At 33.2% G+C, this 20796-nt stretch overlaps 1 protein-coding gene across 2 annotated transcripts in view; it reads right to left on the bottom strand.

Annotated features, from left to right (window-relative positions):
- Nucleotides 1–4331: 4331 nt before the first annotated feature.
- The window catches only part of MEMO1 (mediator of cell motility 1), a 110264-nt gene continuing 93799 nt past the window's right edge, over nt 4332–20796 (bottom strand). For both annotated transcript variants that reach the window (XM_070379774.1, XM_070379773.1), the window contains 3 exons: nt 17672–17748; nt 6384–6488; nt 4332–5003 (listed from right to left, as the gene is read on the bottom strand). In XM_070379774.1, the coding sequence (XP_070235875.1) occupies nt 4872–5003; nt 6384–6488; nt 17672–17748 (314 nt within the window). In that variant the 3' untranslated portion in view covers nt 4332–4871. The remainder of the gene's footprint in view (nt 5004–6383; nt 6489–17671; nt 17749–20796) is intronic.

Below are 20796 nucleotides of genomic sequence, written 5' to 3'. Positions count from 1 at the left end.
CACAAATGAATTAAGTTTCATATTTACACAAATTCCATTACCTGTTTTTCAGCTCGGTGATCCATAATTTCAGGTCTACACAGGTAATATGCCCCAGCGATACTGATAGTATAGGGATTCTACTTTGAAAACCACTGATTTGGCTTTTGTTTGAATACTTCGAATGATTTTATGAGGAAAGGGCCAATTTTCATTTAGAAATTCTCATATTGAATCTTAAATGTGGAACCAGAAACTTTCATTTCTTATAATTCATTTGTCCACCTAGAAGAAGACAGAACAATTCTATTCCTTCTTATACACGGCAGTCACTCAAATGTCTGAAGAAAAACCCCTCTCTTTATTTACTCCAAAATAAATATCACCAATATCTTTGCATTCCACTCAAGCCTTTCTACATTCTGTCTGCCTTCCTATGAATACTACAGTTCATGCATGTCACTCTTGATATGTGGCACTTACAATTTAACACAGTAATATAAAAGTTTTAGTCTTAGTATCAGAGTGCATGTGGTTTATTACACCTTCTAGTCAATAATAATTTTATAATTACATTAGACCTTTCAGCAACTGTATCACAGCACTTTTCAACTGATAAGTCTCTACATTGATACTTCCCCTTGATGAAGTTTTCAGTGATCCAGAGTAAATGAGAAAAGAATAGTGGAGTAATTTTTCCATCAATTTAAAGTCATTCAACTTAAGTTTAACTCTCTTTTATTCTAAGTTTATGTTTTTCCTAAATATGAAGGGAGTCTGAGGGGGCCTTAAAGTGATAGTGATGGAAGATGGTAGTTATTTTTCCAAAACCCTTTCTTTACATGGCAAAATGAAGTCTCACATTTCACAATTTCTCTTAAATCTGGTCTCCAAGTGTCCTAGAATACGAAGGTAAAAAGGTTTATCTGTAAAAGGCTTATCTTACCAGGTAAAAAACTACCACCTAGGTAGCGAAGTGCTTAGAATAATTTATATAATTTTCAACAACCAATTACAATCTCTATTCTTCACTCTTTTGGTTAATTATGGCAGCAAAGCAAAGTTTCTAATCAGCTCTAGTAAATAAAAGGACTTCAAAATGCTTTAACACTAGTTCCTAAGAGTTTCTGTTTCCCTTACCTACTTCCCACTTATGTTTATAACCCTAAACAACATTCAAACTCAGCAACCAGACCATATATAGAAAATTAAGAGAGGGTTGGGATGACAGAAACTCACAACCATCTGCTGCAGTTTAAAATTACTAACCATCTAGGACAGCAAACTATGACCAGTGGACCAAATTCAGCTATCTTTTCTGTGAAAATAATGTGTCAGTGAGGCACAGACATAGTCCCTTATTTCCACATTGTCTATGGCCGTGTTTGTGTTACACTGGCAAAAGTGAATAGCTGGGAAGAAACTATATGGCCTGAAAACCCCAAAACATTTATTGTGTGGCCCTTCACACAAAAACATTTACCAACCTTTAATCTAGGATAGGGCTTCCCTGGTGGGCACAGTTGGTAAAGAATCTGCCTGCAACATAGAAGACTACCTGCAGCACAGGAGACCCGGCTTCAATCCCTGGCTCAGCAAGATCCTCTGGAGAAGGAAAGGTGCAACCCACTCCAGTATTCTTGCCTGGAAAACCCCACGGACAGAGGAGCCTGGCCAGCTATGGTCCACAGGGTTGCACAGAGTTGGACACAACTGAAGTGACTTAGCACAGCATTGCACAGTTGGCCCTAAAAGACTAATTTTAATCTAGGATAATGAACTGTTTGCTACCAAAGAAAAATTTGAGACTTCCAACAATAACCATTAACTGACTCAGGACACCTACTTTCTCTATTGGAATATCTAAGCATTGGAATCTGAATGATCCTTTATTCCTTCTCTGTTGCCGTAAAGATTTGTTGCCCACCCAAGACAGAAAGCACTTACTTACCTGCTCACTGAGCTAAACTCTAACATACATTTCTCAAGGACTCACTATGAGAATAGTGAAGAATCCATTAATATACTGCTCTGTGCAATCTAAGGTTAAAAAAAAGTTGCGGCAAATAACTCAAAAGTATATTATAAAAAAGAAACTATAGAACTACATAAAAATTCCTTTACATTTTGTATTTCAAATAAAAACACTTTTAAAGGCACTTAAAGTAGGAAAGTTTAAGTAATTTAGGTAATATTAACTGCATTAAGTAATGCAAATTAATTTCCTTTTGTATTAAAAAAAAGGATTTTCATGTATGCAGAGTTGAAATCAAAAGATAATACTTCTAATCCAATTAAATCATGCAGTTTTTTAAACGTAAGTGACATCAGAATCTCTAAAGAGCAAAGTCACAACATCAAAGGACTTTGAAACTGTTAAGTGTTTAACAGACTACCTCAGTATTTTACAGTTAAAGATTCAATACAATATGAAATATTTATGGTGTGACAAATAATTAGTGGCAGAAGCAGAGCTAGAAACCAAAACTTCTCTATCAGTTTGGAACTCTTTCTACTTTGTGACTAAGTAAGAAAGATATGCTCATTCCAGAAAAAAGTAATATTGAAGTACTTTGGATATTTAAATGTACAGTAAACATATTCAGAGGGCTATAGCCCACTCAACCTAAAAACCCTCTTGTGTGTTTTTATTAATCAATCAACTATAAAATTACAGAAGGGAAAATAATAATTCATTATAAAGCCACTCCTAATAGAAAGATCAAAAGAACAACCAACTATTTGCTTAACAAATTGTGAATGACTAGAAAAAGTAGTAATAGTGAAATGGGGGGCAGTATGATGAGTACTTATAAATTGATCATTTGGTACAATCTTTCTGAAGGGTAACTTGGTCATGTTTTAAAGAGCTTTGAAAGTTCTCACCTAAATAGAACTAGTCTAATATAGAATTCAAATTTCACATACAAAGATGTCCATCCCACTATTTATAACTGTGAAATATTAGAAACAACCTAATATCCAAAGAGAGAACTGGTTCAATTATGTTATATTCATACAACAGAATAATAGGCAGCCATTTTTTAAAATCACATTTTCAAAGACATGGGGAAGTTCTTATGGTAAATTGTAAAAAGCAGGGTATACAACTATATGGTCAGCAAAATCTCAATTCTGTAATTATGCACACACACAAACACATATACACACCCATACGTATAAATAGCATAGACAAAGATTGAAAGGAAATACAAAAAATATTAACAGTGTTATCTCTGGATAGTGAGATTGAAGATAATTTTTTTCTCTTCTTTATACTTATCAATATTTTCTAAATTTTCTGTAATAATCATGTATTAGTCTTATATCCAGAAAACATTAAAAATTTACTCTGTAGTCAATTTTGTAATTTTTATGGTCTATATAATAAATAAGGAATAAATATTTACAACACTCAAAAGTATATCTGAATGATGGGAAATAAATCAATAACATGTAAGAATATAATTTCCATACATGTATAGGTGGGTAATTTTGAATCCAAAAGATTACAGTATTTCATCTCAGTTCTTGAGGACAGAAAGTTGGTATTTAGTAAGAAATGCAAATCTTTAAATAAAATTGGTGCAAGGCATCTAAAAATTGTGCTATTCTGGCATAACATTGAAGATATAAATGTTCTCCAATGTGATATAAATACCCAGTGTTATATTAAAATAGGTATAATCTAGTACAGACATCATGGCCAATAATTAACTAATTGAGTTACATTTTTTTTTTTTTTGCCAAAGTGACTAGGATTGATCTAGGCTAAAGAAATACAACACCATACCATTATTTTAGTTGGAAGAGCCGCACCAAAAATCATGACAAAAAACATCGCAGAACTATAAGAAAATCCAGTGGTTTTCTGTTGTTATTGTTAATGACTTCTTGCTAAAAATTCAAGTAAGACAGTCAAATTGCTTGGAGCACTAAAAAAGCATAGCAGCAGTGTATGGTCTGCAATGATTTGAGAAACACTAAGAACATTCTTCATTGTTTCCTCATTTGCAGACTACTGCCTATCAAACACTATCTGAGAATTACAGAACTACATCTGTGTTCTTTACCAATCTTGAAATTATATTGTATTATAATATAGTCATGACACAAAGTGATGTCACACATAAAAAGGCAAACTGTATGTAATTTTAAAAACTAACTTTAAAATATGACTCTATTATCTGTGATAAAAAAAATCACATAAATATGTAAAATATAAAAATACATCCTAACATACTTTTACATAAGAACTAAAGTTTACCACTTTTAACATAAAAATTCTGAAATGGAACTAATAAAAAACAATTTTCATATGTACCACAGAGCAATAAGTTTAAATCAGACTATTTTGAGTTGTGTAGCCCTTTATTAGCAACTAAAATAGAAGGTATCTGTTGTACAATATGGGTAGTAATTGACTATAACTGGAGAATTTTATATTCTAATACAGATCATTTATAAATGCAACTTCTTTATTAAAAAGCTTCCACCCTTTTTGTTTGTTTGTGTACAATTTGCAAAACTATTCTGAAAGCAGAGTATATGTGCACAAGTCTGCAAAGAGTGCAAATTAGGATATGGTAAATGCTTTACAAGTTACTTTCAAAAAACTGACTGCCACAACTGTGCCTTTACATTGCCTGTTTTTTTTGATCAAAATATTTTGATGCCAGCGTTCCTTCCACTGCTCTAAACTATAAAGCATTTTTTTTAATGAGTTGAAATTAAGGAAGGACTACACCTACTAGAAAAGAAGAGAAGAAAGTTCTATTAGTTTGAGGTTTCAGAATCCCCCCAAACCAGGACCAGTATCTTGGTAAGGGTTAGGCTGGGACCCTGGACAGAGCATGAGTATGTGCAGATGGCATTCCTGAGGATTCAGAGCTTCAGTGAACCGTGAGTGCTCCAGCTGCATAACTCACTGAACTGTCTTGCCAGTTTCTACACTGGCTGGACTGGGCATAATTCAAAAAGGAAAAGCTCATATTCATTCCATTCTTCTGCAGCTCTGTGATAGCCTAGGAAAAGAAAAAAACTGGTTATGACAGACATCACAAAAAAAGTGAGCACTCTCTGAACGCACTGGTAGCTTAACTTTGTTCACTTCACAAACGAAGCCTAGATCCCTCCCACTCTACGTTTCTTGGATTTCCCATCACCTCACATTAAATAGGAAAAAGAATTCTTTATTTCATTCTCTCAAAGAACAAATCCTAATCTAGCTTCTTGATAAATATCAGTCATCTTCCACTCTATCTCTCCCTGTATTTAATAAAGCCACTTAAAAAATAAAAAAATTTTAAAGCATAGTATCTTTCTCTCTATTCACAAAACCAAACCTTGGCCACTGTCGTCTTAAAATGTTGGGAGTGTTTTCTTTCTCTGACATTGATTAAATTTTAAACGTATATAAATTAAGTACCAAATCTAAGAGGTATACCAGGAATTTAATCTAACTGTAAATTGGTTCATCATTTATTTTACTAAAATTTTACTTAGTGAAGTTTTATTTGATCCAATTCAAACTTTAGTAAATTAGTATAGATTAGTCTTGTTTAAATTTCAGAGATCAATTTAAGCCCTTAACAGACTCTTACAGTCAATACTGCTTAAGAGAAGACCTTTCCTAAAAATCCACAATGTACTATCTTTCAAATTACAGCACAGTAATGCTAGACCTTTAGGTTCCTACCCTAGACTATTCTAGACTACATTACCAATTCCATGATTTCTCTGCCTCTCCAAACAATGAGCCCATTATTCCTTCCTCTTCCCATTCCTGAGTACACATTTTCTTCTTTTTGAGTCTCACATTTTCTTCCAATTTTAGTTTTATTAGGGAAAAAATTAATGTTATTATCTCTTTAGAAAGTCCAGTTAATCAAAAACTTCTGCCTTTTTACCAGTCTTTAAATGAAATATTATTGTCTTTGTTATAAGAAGAAAAACATACCATTTGCCTTGCTTTATTAAATTATCAATATCTAAAACTCAGGCACAGAATCTTCCACTTATTTTTTATGGAGTCAAGAACACTAAGTAAAACCCCCAAATTAGTAAGACCATATCTCTTGAAAGCTTACTTTGGTTTATATTTGTAAAGAGCATACTGGAACTGGCTAAGAGTCAAGAGGAAAAAATGAATTTCAACTCTAAAAAACTCTCTGTATTTAAAAGAAAGTCTTGGCCAGTCATACAGTGATAAATAACCTTAAATTACCAAAACAATAAAATTTAAATTATCTTAAAGGTACTAGAAAGAAAATTTACTACATATACCTAAAACTAAAGCTAATAAGCTGTCACAGATGGTATCAATTAAGATATTCCAAAACATAATAAGATTAAATGTTTTCTTTAAAAAAAAAAACAAAACAAGGCTTCCTAAGGATACTCACATTTAATAACACCCCAATGGGATGTCTTCCACATATAGTATTATGGTATTTCTTCAAGTAATTGCTAAAAGATACAGGATCTAATTGTTCTATAATACTCATACCCTAAAAAAAAAAAAAAAAAAAAAAAAGAATGAAAGAAAAAGAAAATAGGACAACTTATTATTTCCTAATTAAATTTAATTACATTTTAAAACAGCTACTTAAAGCTAATGATCATAATTTTCCAATAAAGAAAACACATTACTTAGTGAAGTTGATACTTCACTCATTCATCCAAGGTAATCTCATTATAGTCAACTCTCAACAATATACACATTTTATTAACAAAAACATTTAATCCCCAGTTTAGTTTTCTCTAACCTCCTGGGATGTTTCTACACCACGTTCCCCAGTTGTCACTCAGCTCACAAATCCTCAAACATTTCAGGATTTTACATTTTTCATATGTGTGTGTGTACACACACGATTTATACAAGTAAACCTATTATGAACATTTTCATACAAAATCTAAAATTAGATTTGATATATGGTTATTTTTCTCATGTCCATTATATTACTCATACCACTGACATAATCAAGAGCTGATTATAATTTTACTACTTCCATTACATATACTTAAATATCAACAGTGTGTAAGGCATTTTAATTATCAGTAATTATTTAGGTATGTGATAAATGACACCACAAACTAAGAAAATAGTTAATATATTTTTAATCAATTTAAAGCTCATAACAGACTGATATAAGCTTAAGCAAAATAAGTCTTTACAAACAAGCTGAAAAAATAAAAGTTCTCTCTCTTTTAAACTAGAATGTTTTGTTTTCAAAATTTTAACTGAGAGTCAAAATTTTTTAGACTACTATAGAAACGATCTCTGATTTGGACAAATGTCCAATCAGAGATTACACAATTACACAATTAATTCTGTATTCTGCAAATGCCTTCAAATGTGTTCATAATACATCGATATAGAGCAACTTTAACTCATCTGAATCAAGCAAATAAACCAATGATTCTAAACTCATCCATTCACTAACTACGTCACCTTATTTTCTTACCCAGGTAAAATACTTTATACTTATGTTCAATGAAGTGGATTAATATCCTCTGAGAGAAATGTAAATTGTGGTTTAACTAATGAATCAAGTGACATAATTGTGTCTTTTTTTAAAAAACATAATTTGTGTGTTTTTTAATTGTATTTCAACATATTTTAACAAGCACAATGTAAAAGCGTCTACAGTAATCAAATGAACACTCATCTGGAAAATGACAGCAGTTAGCAAGTGACATAGTACAAATACTGCAGTGGCAACATTTAAATCAAAATTTAATTTTATAAAGAATCTTTCTTCAGAATATCCAAGTTTTTCATAAACATTATCATATTTTTCTACAAATATATCTGAAAGATAAGCCTATGTGTGTGGTCAACTTCCAACTTCTTGCACATCAATTAGCCACTCTCAAATTTATCCAAAACCAGTGTTTAATGCTAAGTTGGTTTTCTCCTGTCAACTAGGTGGCATATGAACTAATTTAAAAGTTAAACCTAAGATAAATGATTAGTATTATGATGTTGGTACATAGAAAATCACTCAATATGTTTCTACAGCAAATAATAATACAGAGATGGAGTTATAAATCTCTTCCATAAATATGAATAATCAAGGTCTAACTCCCTAAAGATGAAGAAACTATACATTAAAAAGGTTAAAAACTTGTCTCTAAATTTCTAATCCTAGGCTCCTTCTCATTTACTTACTCTACTTCATACAGAATAGCAAGAGAAATATCAATAAACCTTTAATACTCGCACATAGCTACAAATGCTATACATCTTATAAAAGAATTTTCAAAGCTCCTGGATGAAGTCTAGGACAGCTTACCCTAAATCAAATTCCACTTTGTAATACATTATGTAACATTAAAGGTACAATATGTACCTTAATATTAAAATCTCAAAAGCACACTGTGAATAAATGTATTACATTTATATATATTAACATGAATAATTCAAAGAGAAAACTAATGATCACATTTGTAGAAGACAAAGAATTCAAAGTAAGTGGCCAAGAAACTTCACACAGAAAATATAAAATTATAAATGTAAAGAAGACACTACTAAATAAAGTGTTCAAAATGAAGATACAATAGTTAAATTACAATACAGAAAGCAAAAAATTGAGGTAATGGAAGTTAAGAGATTAAATTTAAAATTTTAATTCCCTGAAGTGCGTTATGTACCTACCAGGGCAAGAATCAATTTTATTATACTCAATTCTCTGACAAATACAACAGTTAAGAGGTATGCCTTTTTACAAATAAGGGATAGAGAGAAAAATTGAGGCATTTCTCATGAGTGAACCTCACCAACTAGAAAATTCATAAAGTATGCAAAAACAATAAAAACGATTAGTAAAACTGCAAAATGGAACACCCATTAATTAACACGGAACAGTGACAAATAAGCTTTTATATATATTTATGTTTTGATTCTAACAATTCTGAAACTACTATGACCAAAATTCAAAGAAGATAAAAAAATGCCAGTTTGATGCTACTGCCCAAATTCCAAAAAGATGAAAAATAAAAGTGCTTCCCAAATATGCCTAAAGAACTCTTCTATTTCTTAAAATACTGGAAGAGATGATCAGTAAATCTAATGTCCAGGTGATAGAAAGCTTGGTAGGGCCTGGTATATTGAGAATTTGAACTTAATCTAATGTGATTAAGAACTTAATGAATTTAATCTAATAGGAAGCAATGAAGTGGGTCACTACCCATTCAGCTCTAAAATACAACAAGACATTATATCCAACTGCCTATCCATCACAATGACCATATGGGTTTCTGAGGAATTTAGCAGCTTTGACAAGAAATCCTCAGACTGAAAGCTAACTTCCTACCTTGAAGGGAAGAAGAGCAAAGGGAATCTATCATTGTGCTGACTCTCCAAGTAATAAGTGAAAGTTTGTAATGTCAAATCCTACCTGGTCATCCTAAACTGAACAGGCGGTTCACCTAGCAGAGCTGCAAATTCAGAACTCTAATAAGATAACAAAGGTTTTCCCTTTTTAAAAGTCTGCTGCTGCTGCTGCTGCTAAGTCGCTTCAGTCGTGTCCGACTCTGTGCGACCCCGTAGACAGCAGCCCATCAGGCTTCCCGGTCCCTGGGATTCTCCAGGCAAGAACACTGGAGTGGGTTGCCATCTCCTTCTCCAATGCATGAAAGTGAAAAGTGAAAGTGAAGTCGCTCAGTCGTGTCCGACGCTAGCGACCCCATGGACTGCAGCCTACCAGGCTCCTCCATCCATGGGACTTTCCAGGCAAGAGTACTGGAGTGGGGTGCTATCACCTTCTCCGTTTTAAAAGTCTACCTATATATAATATATTACGTAAATTTCACTTAATTTTAAATACTATTACCTAGAAATAATCTCCCTCTAAAGAAACAAACACCAAAAAGAGTAGCAAAACATTTTCAGAAGTCTTTGAGAAATAAGAACTGAACCATATCTTTCAATTATTAACACATAACTAAAATTATATTATCATATCATTAAGACTGTGGCCTTCTTTTTTAAAATAAGGATACACATTTATGTTGGAGAGATGGGTACACATTTAGGAAGATGAGGTAGGAAAAGGAAATATTCTAGTTTCTTTAAGAGGTACCAAGATAAAATCTTATAATGAAAGAAATTTTATGGGGAAAAAACCACTCTAAACATAGCAGTGCTAAGAACAAATGTACTAATAAACAGCTACCTTAAGGAAGATACTATGAAACTAGTAGCAACTACTAAAGAAACGACCGGGCTAAGTTCAAGAGAAAGAAGTGTGAGGAGACAAATATGAATGATTTCACTTTCAAAAGATTAACAGGAAGAGAAGCAGCTAAAGTTCAAAGTAAATAAAGTGACTATTATAAATCTGGAAGGAAAAGAAGTTAAAAAGATGACTACAATGACATTTTCAGATTCTCTCTGCCAAATCATAAACGCCACTAGCCATAAGCAAACACTGGTTTACATCAAAAGCAGTACAGAAAAATAACCTACAATCAACTATATATAAAATATGTATAAATGTGGCTGCTGTTTCAAGTATGTTATCTAAAAGGTTCACAGAAATCAATATCTTAAAATGTGCTCTACTTTGGTCACTATACAAACTGAAATTGCAACATACTAATTACCAAAAAACATGGCCAGTAGTCAGTAATATTGTAAGGCTTTCAGAATCTACATCTCTTACAACTAGTTACTTTTTTCCTCCAAACTACAACATTTCAAAGATTCAGCTTGTTTTCCTATATATTTTTCTTTCCTTATGTGTTTTCTTCACATAATTAATTTTCAAGATATCCAAATGCTAGACATAAAATTCCTCCCGTCAAAAAATCAGCAATTTTTCTTTTGATTTTGGAGCCTAAAAACTTTATTTTCTAACATTTTATTAACTATGTTTAAAAAGACTCTTCTGATAAAAAAAAAGGCACCAAAACTTAACATAAGTTTCAAAATAAAATCTAAAATTTTATAATTTTATACTTAAAATAATCTTTTCACTCTATCAAACTTTCCAAAGGTATAATTACAATTCAGAATTGCTAACATTTTTGCAATACTTGTATAGAAGTATCCTACTATATTTTCCTCTGAAAAGATTGATATATAGAAATTATGATATTAATTCTTAAATGAAAGAAACTTTACAACATAAAATGATATTCATAAAAAGGAATATACAGTAGGATATTCACCATTTGGTCACATAATCAATTAAGAAAACACACTGCATAAGAGCTGGCATAATATTGAGTGTATAGATATACTTACATATATAAAATCATATATACATGAGTATATGTATACAGCTAACCATTCTTGTTATTTTAATCCATTTATTCTAACTCCCAGAATGGATTTATAACTTGAATTAACAGCATGCTAATAAAAAAAAAAAAAACACTTAAGAGCCCTTTGAAAATTATATAGACATATATTACTTATGGACTCTGTGGGAGAGGGAGAGGGTGGGGAGATTTGGGAGAATGGCATTGAAACATGTATAATAACATGTATGAAACGAGTCGCCAGTCCAGGTTTGATGCACGATACTGGATGCTTGGGGCTGGTGCACTGGGACAACCCAGAGGGAGGGTATGGGGAGGGAGGAGGGAGGAGGGTTCAGGATGGGGAACACAGGTATACTTGTGGCAGATTCATTTCGATATTTGGCAAAACTAATACAATAAAAAAAAAAAAAGAAAAGAAAATTATATAGACATATATTACATAAGTGTTTCAATAAATGGACCACAAAAATCAAGTTCAAGTCAAATGTTATATCAACTATTAAATTCAAGCATATTAAAATGAAGCAAATATTCAATATTTATTCCAAAATTATATTCCAGGCTATTTAAATAAAAAATTTAAAGCTAACTTCCAATAATTTTGCATATGTGAAGTACGGTAGATTTGGAATTCAACCTAAAGCTTATTGGTTCTGCTGAACCAAAATTTGTAAAAGTTTCAAAGCCTAAGAAGTGAGCAGAAGAGGCAAAAAATTTCAGAAGTTACAAGAATCATGCCAATGGGTAAATGTGACTCTTCTTGCTCTTCCTCAAAGTAAGAAACCAGGGTCTAGTTATCCAACTGATCATACACATCAAGAAAGACAAACAAAGCTAGTCCTTTTAATATAACCTAAAAATCAACAAAGTTAGAAGGCAGGCTAAAAGAAATGTTAAGTATAGATGTTTGTAATATACAATATACACATAGAACAATAATATTACTTAAATATGTCCTCTATTCTAAAAAATTCCAAATGATGCTATTATGTTCAGTAACTTCAGAGCACCAGGTAAACCAATGTTTTGGGGAAACATTTCCCTTGTGCTAAAAGCATCAACTCACTGATTGATGAATTCTTACATTTGCAAAATTAAATGTTCTCTGATTAAAGTCCACAAATTACGTAGCTGAGCAGAAAACAAAGGGTAAGAAAATGAATAGGAAATTCTGTTCTTTTTCAACAGATCAGGGTCCATAATAGGCTAGCTCCAACTCACCTTCAAAGCTGGTTTTGGAATACAGTTGTTTGGACTCTCTCCATATTATTAAAAGGGGATCCCCAGGGGCAGGTATGGGCAAGTCTATTTTGAGAAAGTTCCACAAGTGATTTCAGTTGTAAAGATGGGGTTGGGAATTACTACAGTAGACAATCCCATCTCTGCCTTGGCTTTGATTAACAACTACATGTTGAGAACTCCCAAACTTACTCCAGATCTCTTCTCTGAGCTCCAAACCAATACAGTTAATCCATTAGCAAAGCCCTGTGGAATACAAGAACTCAAATCTATGAACTTCTTTCCATCTTCACTAATACCACCCTGGTTCAAATTACTAGCATCTCTCCCCACAACTCCTGCCAATGCCCACTGTTACTACTCCTGATCCTTTTGTAGAATCCATTCTCTATACAACCAACAAAGCAACCTTTAAAATAATTATTTTATTATTCCATCATTTCACTTCCCATTGTATTCACATAAATTTTCTATCCTGGAAGTTAAACCCCTACATTATCTGATTCCCGGCCCACCTCTCTTACCTGAGCTGTATCATTCTTATCCCTATCTCCTATACTCCTATAACCCTGATCTTTTTCCCTTTCTTCTAACACACTAGCCTCTTCCCATCATAAGACAGTTTTGTCTAGAATGTTTTCTTCCCTCTTATCTACTGAGTTTGTTCCTTCTTATCATTTATACCTCAATTTAATGTTCTTCCTCAGGAAGTCTTTTTCCAAGCATTCAATCTAAAGCAGCCTAGAATTATACGCTTTTTCAAAACCCTGTTAATATTTTCTGCATAGCACACATCACTTTTGGAAACTAACATATACTATATCCTTGCTGCTGCTGCTGCTAAGTCGCTTCAGTTGTGTCTGACTCTGTGCGACCCCACAGACGGCAGCCCACCAGGCTCCCCTGTCCCTGGGATTCTCCAGGCAAGAACACTGGAGTGGGTTGCCGTTTCCTTCTCCAATGTAGGAAAGTGAAAAGTGAAAGTGAAGTCGCTCAGTCGTGTCCAACTCTTTGCGACCCCGTGGACTGCAGCCCACCAGGCTCCTCTGTCCCTGGGATTCTCCAGGCAAGAACACTGGAGTGGGTTGCCATTTCCTTCTCCAATGCAGGAAAGTGAAAAGTGAAAGTGAAGTCGCTCAGGTGTCCAACTCTTTGCGACCCCGTGGACTGCAGCCCACCAGGCTCCTCTGTCCATGGGATTTTCCAGGCAAGAGTACTGGAGTGGGGTGCCATTGCCCTCTTTAAAAATATATATATATATGTGTGTGTGTGTCTCCTCCAGATAGAATAAAATTTCTGTGAGATCAAGTGAGCTTATTTGTTGCCTTATTTTCACCAGTGCCTAGAACTTTAAATTTAAATGTACTCAAAAATAATTGGTGAAAAGAAAATCCAAATGCCTACTTGCCTGATATCTCCACTTGGATGCCTTGCTATTTGTAAGAGCAAATAAAACATATCCCTAATATTTGAATTTATGATCACCCTCCCTTGTAAAAAAACTAGTCTTATCATCTTGTGATTATGACCTAAGCGCAGAGAACGAAGACATAACCAGCAGCATAAGCCAGATAATTAAGAAACACCTTTTTCTTTAATTTTTAAAAGATGTTTTTATAAATTACATTCCATATACAATTATTACAAAATACTACCTCTATCCCCCACGTTGTACAATACATCCTTATAAGCCTATCTTACACCCTACAGTTTATACCTCCCACTCCCCGACCTATGTTGCCCCTCACCTCCTCCCACTGGTAACCACTGGTTTGTTCCCTATATCTGTGAGTCTGCCTCTTTTGTGTTGTATTCACTAATTTGCTGTATTTTCTGGAAGGAATTACCCTTGACACTTCCTTCTCCTCCAAGTTTTATCATCAGTCTGTCTCTAAAATATACTGGACACATCCACTCTGTCCCTCTCTTCCCCATCATCAACCCAACCAAATTACCATGTCTCACTTGGATTATCAAACTAGTCTACTCATTTCTCCTCCGGCCTCTGTCCAACCCATTTGCTGCAGTACAGCTATATGATCTATTCACATACAATCTTCTTCTATCACTTTCCTATTTGATATCCTTTAAACAGACTGTTCTAGATTCTCTAGCCTAATTGCTCACTCTCTCTCATCCCCTCAGCCATTGATTTGACAGATATACATACCGAGTACCACAAAAAGCCCAATACAAAATAAAGATCTTGATCTCATGAAGCTTACAATCTAATAGAGGAGGTTTTCACCAACAAATCAACAAATATTAAGTCACACAGTAATAAGTGCTAAGAAGAAAAATAGAACAGGGTAAGGTTTTACACTGAGTAACTGAACAACAAAAGGTCTTAGAATGGTGGATTCCCGGATCGCTCAGTAGTAAGGAATCCGTCCGCCAATGCAGGTTCGATCCCTGGGTCGGGAAGATCTTCCCTGGAAGGGAAGATCCCCTTGAGGAGGAAATGGCAACCCACTCCAGTATTCTTGCCTGGAAAAATATCATGGACAGAGAAACCTAGAAGGCTACAGTCCATAGGGTTGCAAAGAGTCAGACATGATTGAGCACATCATAGAAAGGTCTTAAAATAACTGTTCACCACAGGGGCTTAGTGGAAAATTGTGGGCATATTTCTAGATGCTCAAATGCTCCATCATGTCCAACTCTTCACAATCCTATAGCTCGCCAGGCTCCTCTGTCCATGGAATTCTCCAGGCAAGAATACTGGGGTGGGTTGCCATTTCTTATTTTAGGATATCTTCCCGACCCAGGGCATATTTCTGGGTTGTGCCAATAACTAGAAGATACTACTGGGGGATTTAGTGGGTGGCAACCAGGGATGCTGACTGTCCTGCAATACAGGACAGTCCCACACACAAGGAACTGTTCTTATTCCTTAACACTTTCATAGCCTGGAGAATCCCATGGAGGGAGGAGCCTGGTAGGCTACAGTCCATGGGGTCACAAAGACAACTGAGCAACTTCACTTTCATGTCCATATTTGAGAAAAACCTGCTTATAATTATCTACAGTCTTAACACCATTTTACATACAAACACAAAGATGTTTTGTATGATTTTAATATAGATTTCCCAAAAACAAACTATCATATAAAGTGAGGGAAAACTATACTTTGTTTAATTTACAGTTTTCCTATGAATTATTCACCATTTTAGAATTGGTGAATTATTCACTCACCCATGTAACTTGGTAATGTAAGTCACAAATATAAACATCTTTAAATAGATGTTTGTGTGTAGCTGTTGAATTAATGATACTCTGTAAGTATCTAACTACTCCACTGTCTCCTCGAATACAGCTGGTACCTGGGCATGTAACATTATCAAATATATATTAATTGAGTATAAATTACTTTTCCTTTTATTTCTTTCTCAGATTACAATTAGGGTATTTGTTTAATCTAATTATGTACACAGAAAGATTATATTCACCAACTCAATCATTTGAAAAATATTTGCTGGGCCCCTACCTACGTTTCAACAGCTAGTCTAAGCACTTTGGATACATTTGTAAAGAAAACATATATCCTTACATAAAAAATAAGTGAAATATTTAGTTTCTTAGAGGGAAAGTAAGGTGGACGGTGGATGCTGAAAGGGCCGAGTGTAAGATGTGCCAGTAGGCCTCACTGGAAGGGTGGAAACCGAGCAGTCATAAAGTAAGTGAGACAGTCCAGTGCAAAGGGCACAAGCTCTAAGCTAGGGCACATATATGGCATCACTGGGGAACGGTATGGAGACCGGTGTGTCCAAAATGCCTCCTAAACATCTTACATCTCTATATTGTAATGGCTTCTAAGTCTACTGGATGATGAGACTGTAAGGTCGATTAAATCAGAGATCATGCTTTCTCTTCTCAGTATCTTCAATACTTCATACAGTATTAGAATACAGTAAACACTCAATAACCATTTGCTTTATGAAGAAAATAAATGACATAGAACCAGAAAAGTTTTCTGAGGCAACTGAGAACTAAACCTCAGAATAGCAAGATTAGAATAGTAGCCAGAAAAGAATTAATTGATGAACATCACAATATAATAAGGCAAAAAAAAAAAAGTCAGTGAATCAAAATTCAAACAAAATTTCAAAGGCAAAAGTATTAGGCCATAATCGGATTTAAAGTAACATGATAAATTTAAATATGATAAAATCTCCTGAGTAACTGCATTTATTCCATTTGGCTTTTAATAAAATACTACTACTCAATATAATCTACTTATAGCTTCAGATCCAAAATCTTTACTAAAATGTATTTCTACTTTGACTAAATATTCTTATATTAAAACATACCCATAAAGCTTATCACAAATTGGCCAAGTTGATTTTAACAGATTACAGGTTACAGAGTTAAAGGTTGATAAGAGTTTAAAGATAATTTAGAGACTAAGTCTCTCCAAGTCTCTCATCTTAGAGATGACAAATTGAGGACTATAAAACTGAAACAATCTGTTGAAGATCAGAGAAAATTAGTGATATATTTGCTAGATTTAATATTCCATTATGAGTCGATACCAAAATGATCTGCATGTCTCTAAAACATTAAATATTATCTAAAATATTAAATACTAAATATTAAAGCAAGTACTCTAACCACCCTACTTCAAGGAAAACTTGAGGTTTTGACTCAATATCCGCAGGATATTTTGACTGTAGATTTTGACAATATCTGCAGTTTTGACTGCAGGATCAATATCTACTGAATTCCTGGGCTAGTAAAGAATACAATAATGTTTTAAAATTCTAATTTAAAACAAATCCAAATTCCATTTAGGAAAACCCAAATGGCCAAAAAATAGAATTAAGTAATAAAATAAACTTAGAATTTCCTATGATTGTCTCTGTTTAACAGTAAGTAGTGGCATTAGTATGCTATTGTCCCTAAAACCAAGACATTCCCCAAATAGTATCTAAAATTTGTATCTAATTATTCAAAGCATAATTAATTAATCAAATAAAATTAAGATGAAGGAAATCTCTACTAATAGAACAGGGATTATTTTATAATCAATATCACATGATTACAATATATATTTTGCACATTTAAAGATAGGGAAAGAATTATCAGCCCATTGTATACCTTAACATAATAAGTCTTGAGTCACTAATCTGAAATTAAAGAAAAAAATCTTAGAGCAGTAAAATCCCACACCTGAAGGACTTACCATTTTATCTAGATGTTCAATGGATCTATAAATCTCCCCCTGGGATTCATCATAGTAACTGTAACGGAACCTTTGACCTTGAAACAAATATCATGTACAAAATAAAATAGGGAAAAATTAGAAGCTAAAAAGAAAGCAAGCGCTTACCAAATAATTTCAGTTCTCACGGAAGGCAAAGCACAGCTTAAGCCTCTGAGAGAATGATTCCCAAGAGCCCTTGTATGTAAAAATAAAAGGCATATTTGGGAAGGTAATAAAGAAATGATATATCATCAGTGTTTTACAAGGTTAAAAACTATTTCAAACTGTAAAACCTTAAAGTCACAAGCAATACAAAAGACTAAGGAGAAACAGTTTAAAAGTTAGAAGCATTGTTAAAACATATTATATCGGTCTATAATGGAAAGTAAACCCAAAGAACATGATTCAAGAAGATTTGGCTTAAGGAAACTATCTCAATATAACAAACCAATGAAAGCTTGGCTTTTGTTGTACAAATGCAAAGATTTAATCTCTACTACAGAAAAAAAAAAAATGTAAGTCAGAGATATATGTGGCTTGTATAATTTTTATGATCTAAATTTTTAAAATTTATGTCACTGTTGCAAATGTTAGAAAACGATTAATACAAGTGCCTTTAAGTAGGATACACAAAAGTATAAATTTAACAAGTAAGTTCTACTCTGACAATGAAGTCTCCGTAAGGGTACAAGCACAGAACAGTCAATGTTTAGTTATTCTCCAAAGAACAGAGAGGGCAAATGGAAGAAGTTTAAAAAGGGAGAAACAAAAGGCTCAGGAAGTGAATTTTGCTTCCTACTATGTTCATATAAAAGCCAAAAGTTAAACATATTCATAATTAATTACAGATTATTATTCAACTGATTGTGTTGTATTTCAGATATATCAAAACTTGTTTTTCAGCAATGCCTTTATTTTCAAGAACTCAATATTTTTATATTCCTTATTTTCAAAGATGCATCAAAGTACAATTCTGAAGGCATTAGAGTACACTAATCGTGTACACACATACGATGCGTCTTTGTGCTGAAATTTTACAGCAAAGTTCACATAGCCAATTATTATCCTCGCATCTGAGAAGATGGGTTTCTTTGACTGGATAATTATGATTTTTAAGTTTTCTATTTATCTCACTTAAAAAATATCATCTTACAGATCACAAGCTATGTAAAATTATAAAACCCTTTGGATGTCCTTTTTGAGAGAAACCATACTTCACAATTTTTAACATTTCATTAACTTGTTGATGCTGATCATCTCTGATAGTCACCTTTCTACAATATACCGTATTTCCTTAGCTTTCACATATTAACTTTTCACGTACATTAACACGTATAACTACTCAATGTGGCAATTCTCATTTCCCCCCACTCCCCCACCGAGCACCACTATTAAATCAATATTGCATCTTACAATTCATGATATCCTAGAATCAAACAATAGGTTTCTGAGACAATTACCTGCATTTTGAATATTAACAACCTTTTCTGGTAAACACTGGAAATTACTGTATGTTGCTATAACTATCAGATCTGTTACAGTCCTTGAACTAAAAAAATTCTTAAACAGTGACAACTCTATCACTCAATATCTCTATATTAAACAATTCATCAGACATTTCCTTCAAAACTTAGAGTTAGGTACAGCTTTGTTTTTCTTTAAAGACTATATGTACTTACTCCTATCTAACATGCATTACATAATTTACCCTATTTTTCCTATTTGCCAGGCTGCTCTCAGAAGGTTCAAAGACAAATCTAAAGTCTATCGTAATAACTTAGTGATTCAATTCACTGGTACTAAATTTCGACTTTTATTGCAAAGTTCTTTAGATAAAGCTGCCTCACATCGTCTGTGAAATGAATAAACAATCAAATAAACAATCCTGGACAAGAAAATTCTAACTCACTGTCACTGTAATTAGCCTATGTGCCTGGAGAACTGGACGTGTACTGGGCAGTCGCAAGACTGTGTCCAGATGCAGCAGAAGTGGAATGACGTATCCTGCTCCACTCTTTGAACCTGAGCTGCTTCAAGTTTATACTAATACATTCTCTTTTTCTTACTTCTGACAATAACTGTTAGTTTTAGTTGCCAATAATCCCTGTTACTGGGACATAATTGTCTTATCTCAAGATGGCCACTCTCAAGTGCAGAGAAAAATGTGTGTACTTTGTGACATTTGCTATTCAAAAGTCTTTTCTACTTATTTTCAATTTTAGAGCTGCTGTTTCAAATTGCTGAAGTTGGTTAAACCTGCCTTAATCATACATCAAAAGTGTAACTATATTTTAAAATGCTATCTTATTCATATGGACCATTTTCAATGTAACATTCACTTAAAAACTGCTTCTGAAGACAGAAGTACACAGAATGTTTAAAATAAGTTAAAATACTAAATCAACATGTGATTTAATAAGAATGACAAAATACAAAGAAAATAAATAAGCAAATGTTTTAATATTTTGTTATCTACTTTTTGCTATGTTTTAGTAGCCATCTCGAAATTAGTAGCTGAAGAACTGAATAGAAATATTTGATAAGCACTAAAGAATTTCTGTTAAGAAGCTAAATTCACACTTCTATAGCTACTACATTGAAAAAAGTATCTTACTTGTAACAGCTCAAACTGTCTCATGATAATTTAATTTTACAAACATTTCAAAATTACTTCAGTAATTCATTCTGGTCAACACGCTTAGAGAAAGCATCAAATTTAACGTAAATAGTTGCCATTGTCCTAGCCTAAATGCATTAATACGTACATACGTATGTATGCATATACATGTGAAAGCACATGAGTACACACACATAACACCTTTACTTAAACACCATTTGGAATTTGAATTCAAAAGATTTTTTTGCTTCCAATTATTAAAAATAAAGTTTATCAAGATTTTATTTACTAAGAAATAAAAGAAACGACACTAATACAATACACTGCTCATTGATGCACCTTCAAATATTGCTCATTTAAAATATATTATGATTTCATGTACCTCATGAGTTTTGTTTCACAGTATTTCTAACATTCAGTAAAGCTTATGCAGCTAAAGTGAACAAATACGGTTGCCTATGTGCCTGGAGAACTGGACGTGTGAACT

The sequence above is a fragment of the Bos mutus genome, chromosome 11 (assembly GCF_027580195.1).
Source record: "Bos mutus isolate GX-2022 chromosome 11, NWIPB_WYAK_1.1, whole genome shotgun sequence".
NCBI classification, from domain to species: Eukaryota; Metazoa; Chordata; class Mammalia; order Artiodactyla; family Bovidae; genus Bos; species Bos mutus.
Note: the sequence above shows the minus strand (reverse complement) of the source record. Positions and strands in the feature narration are given on the sequence as shown.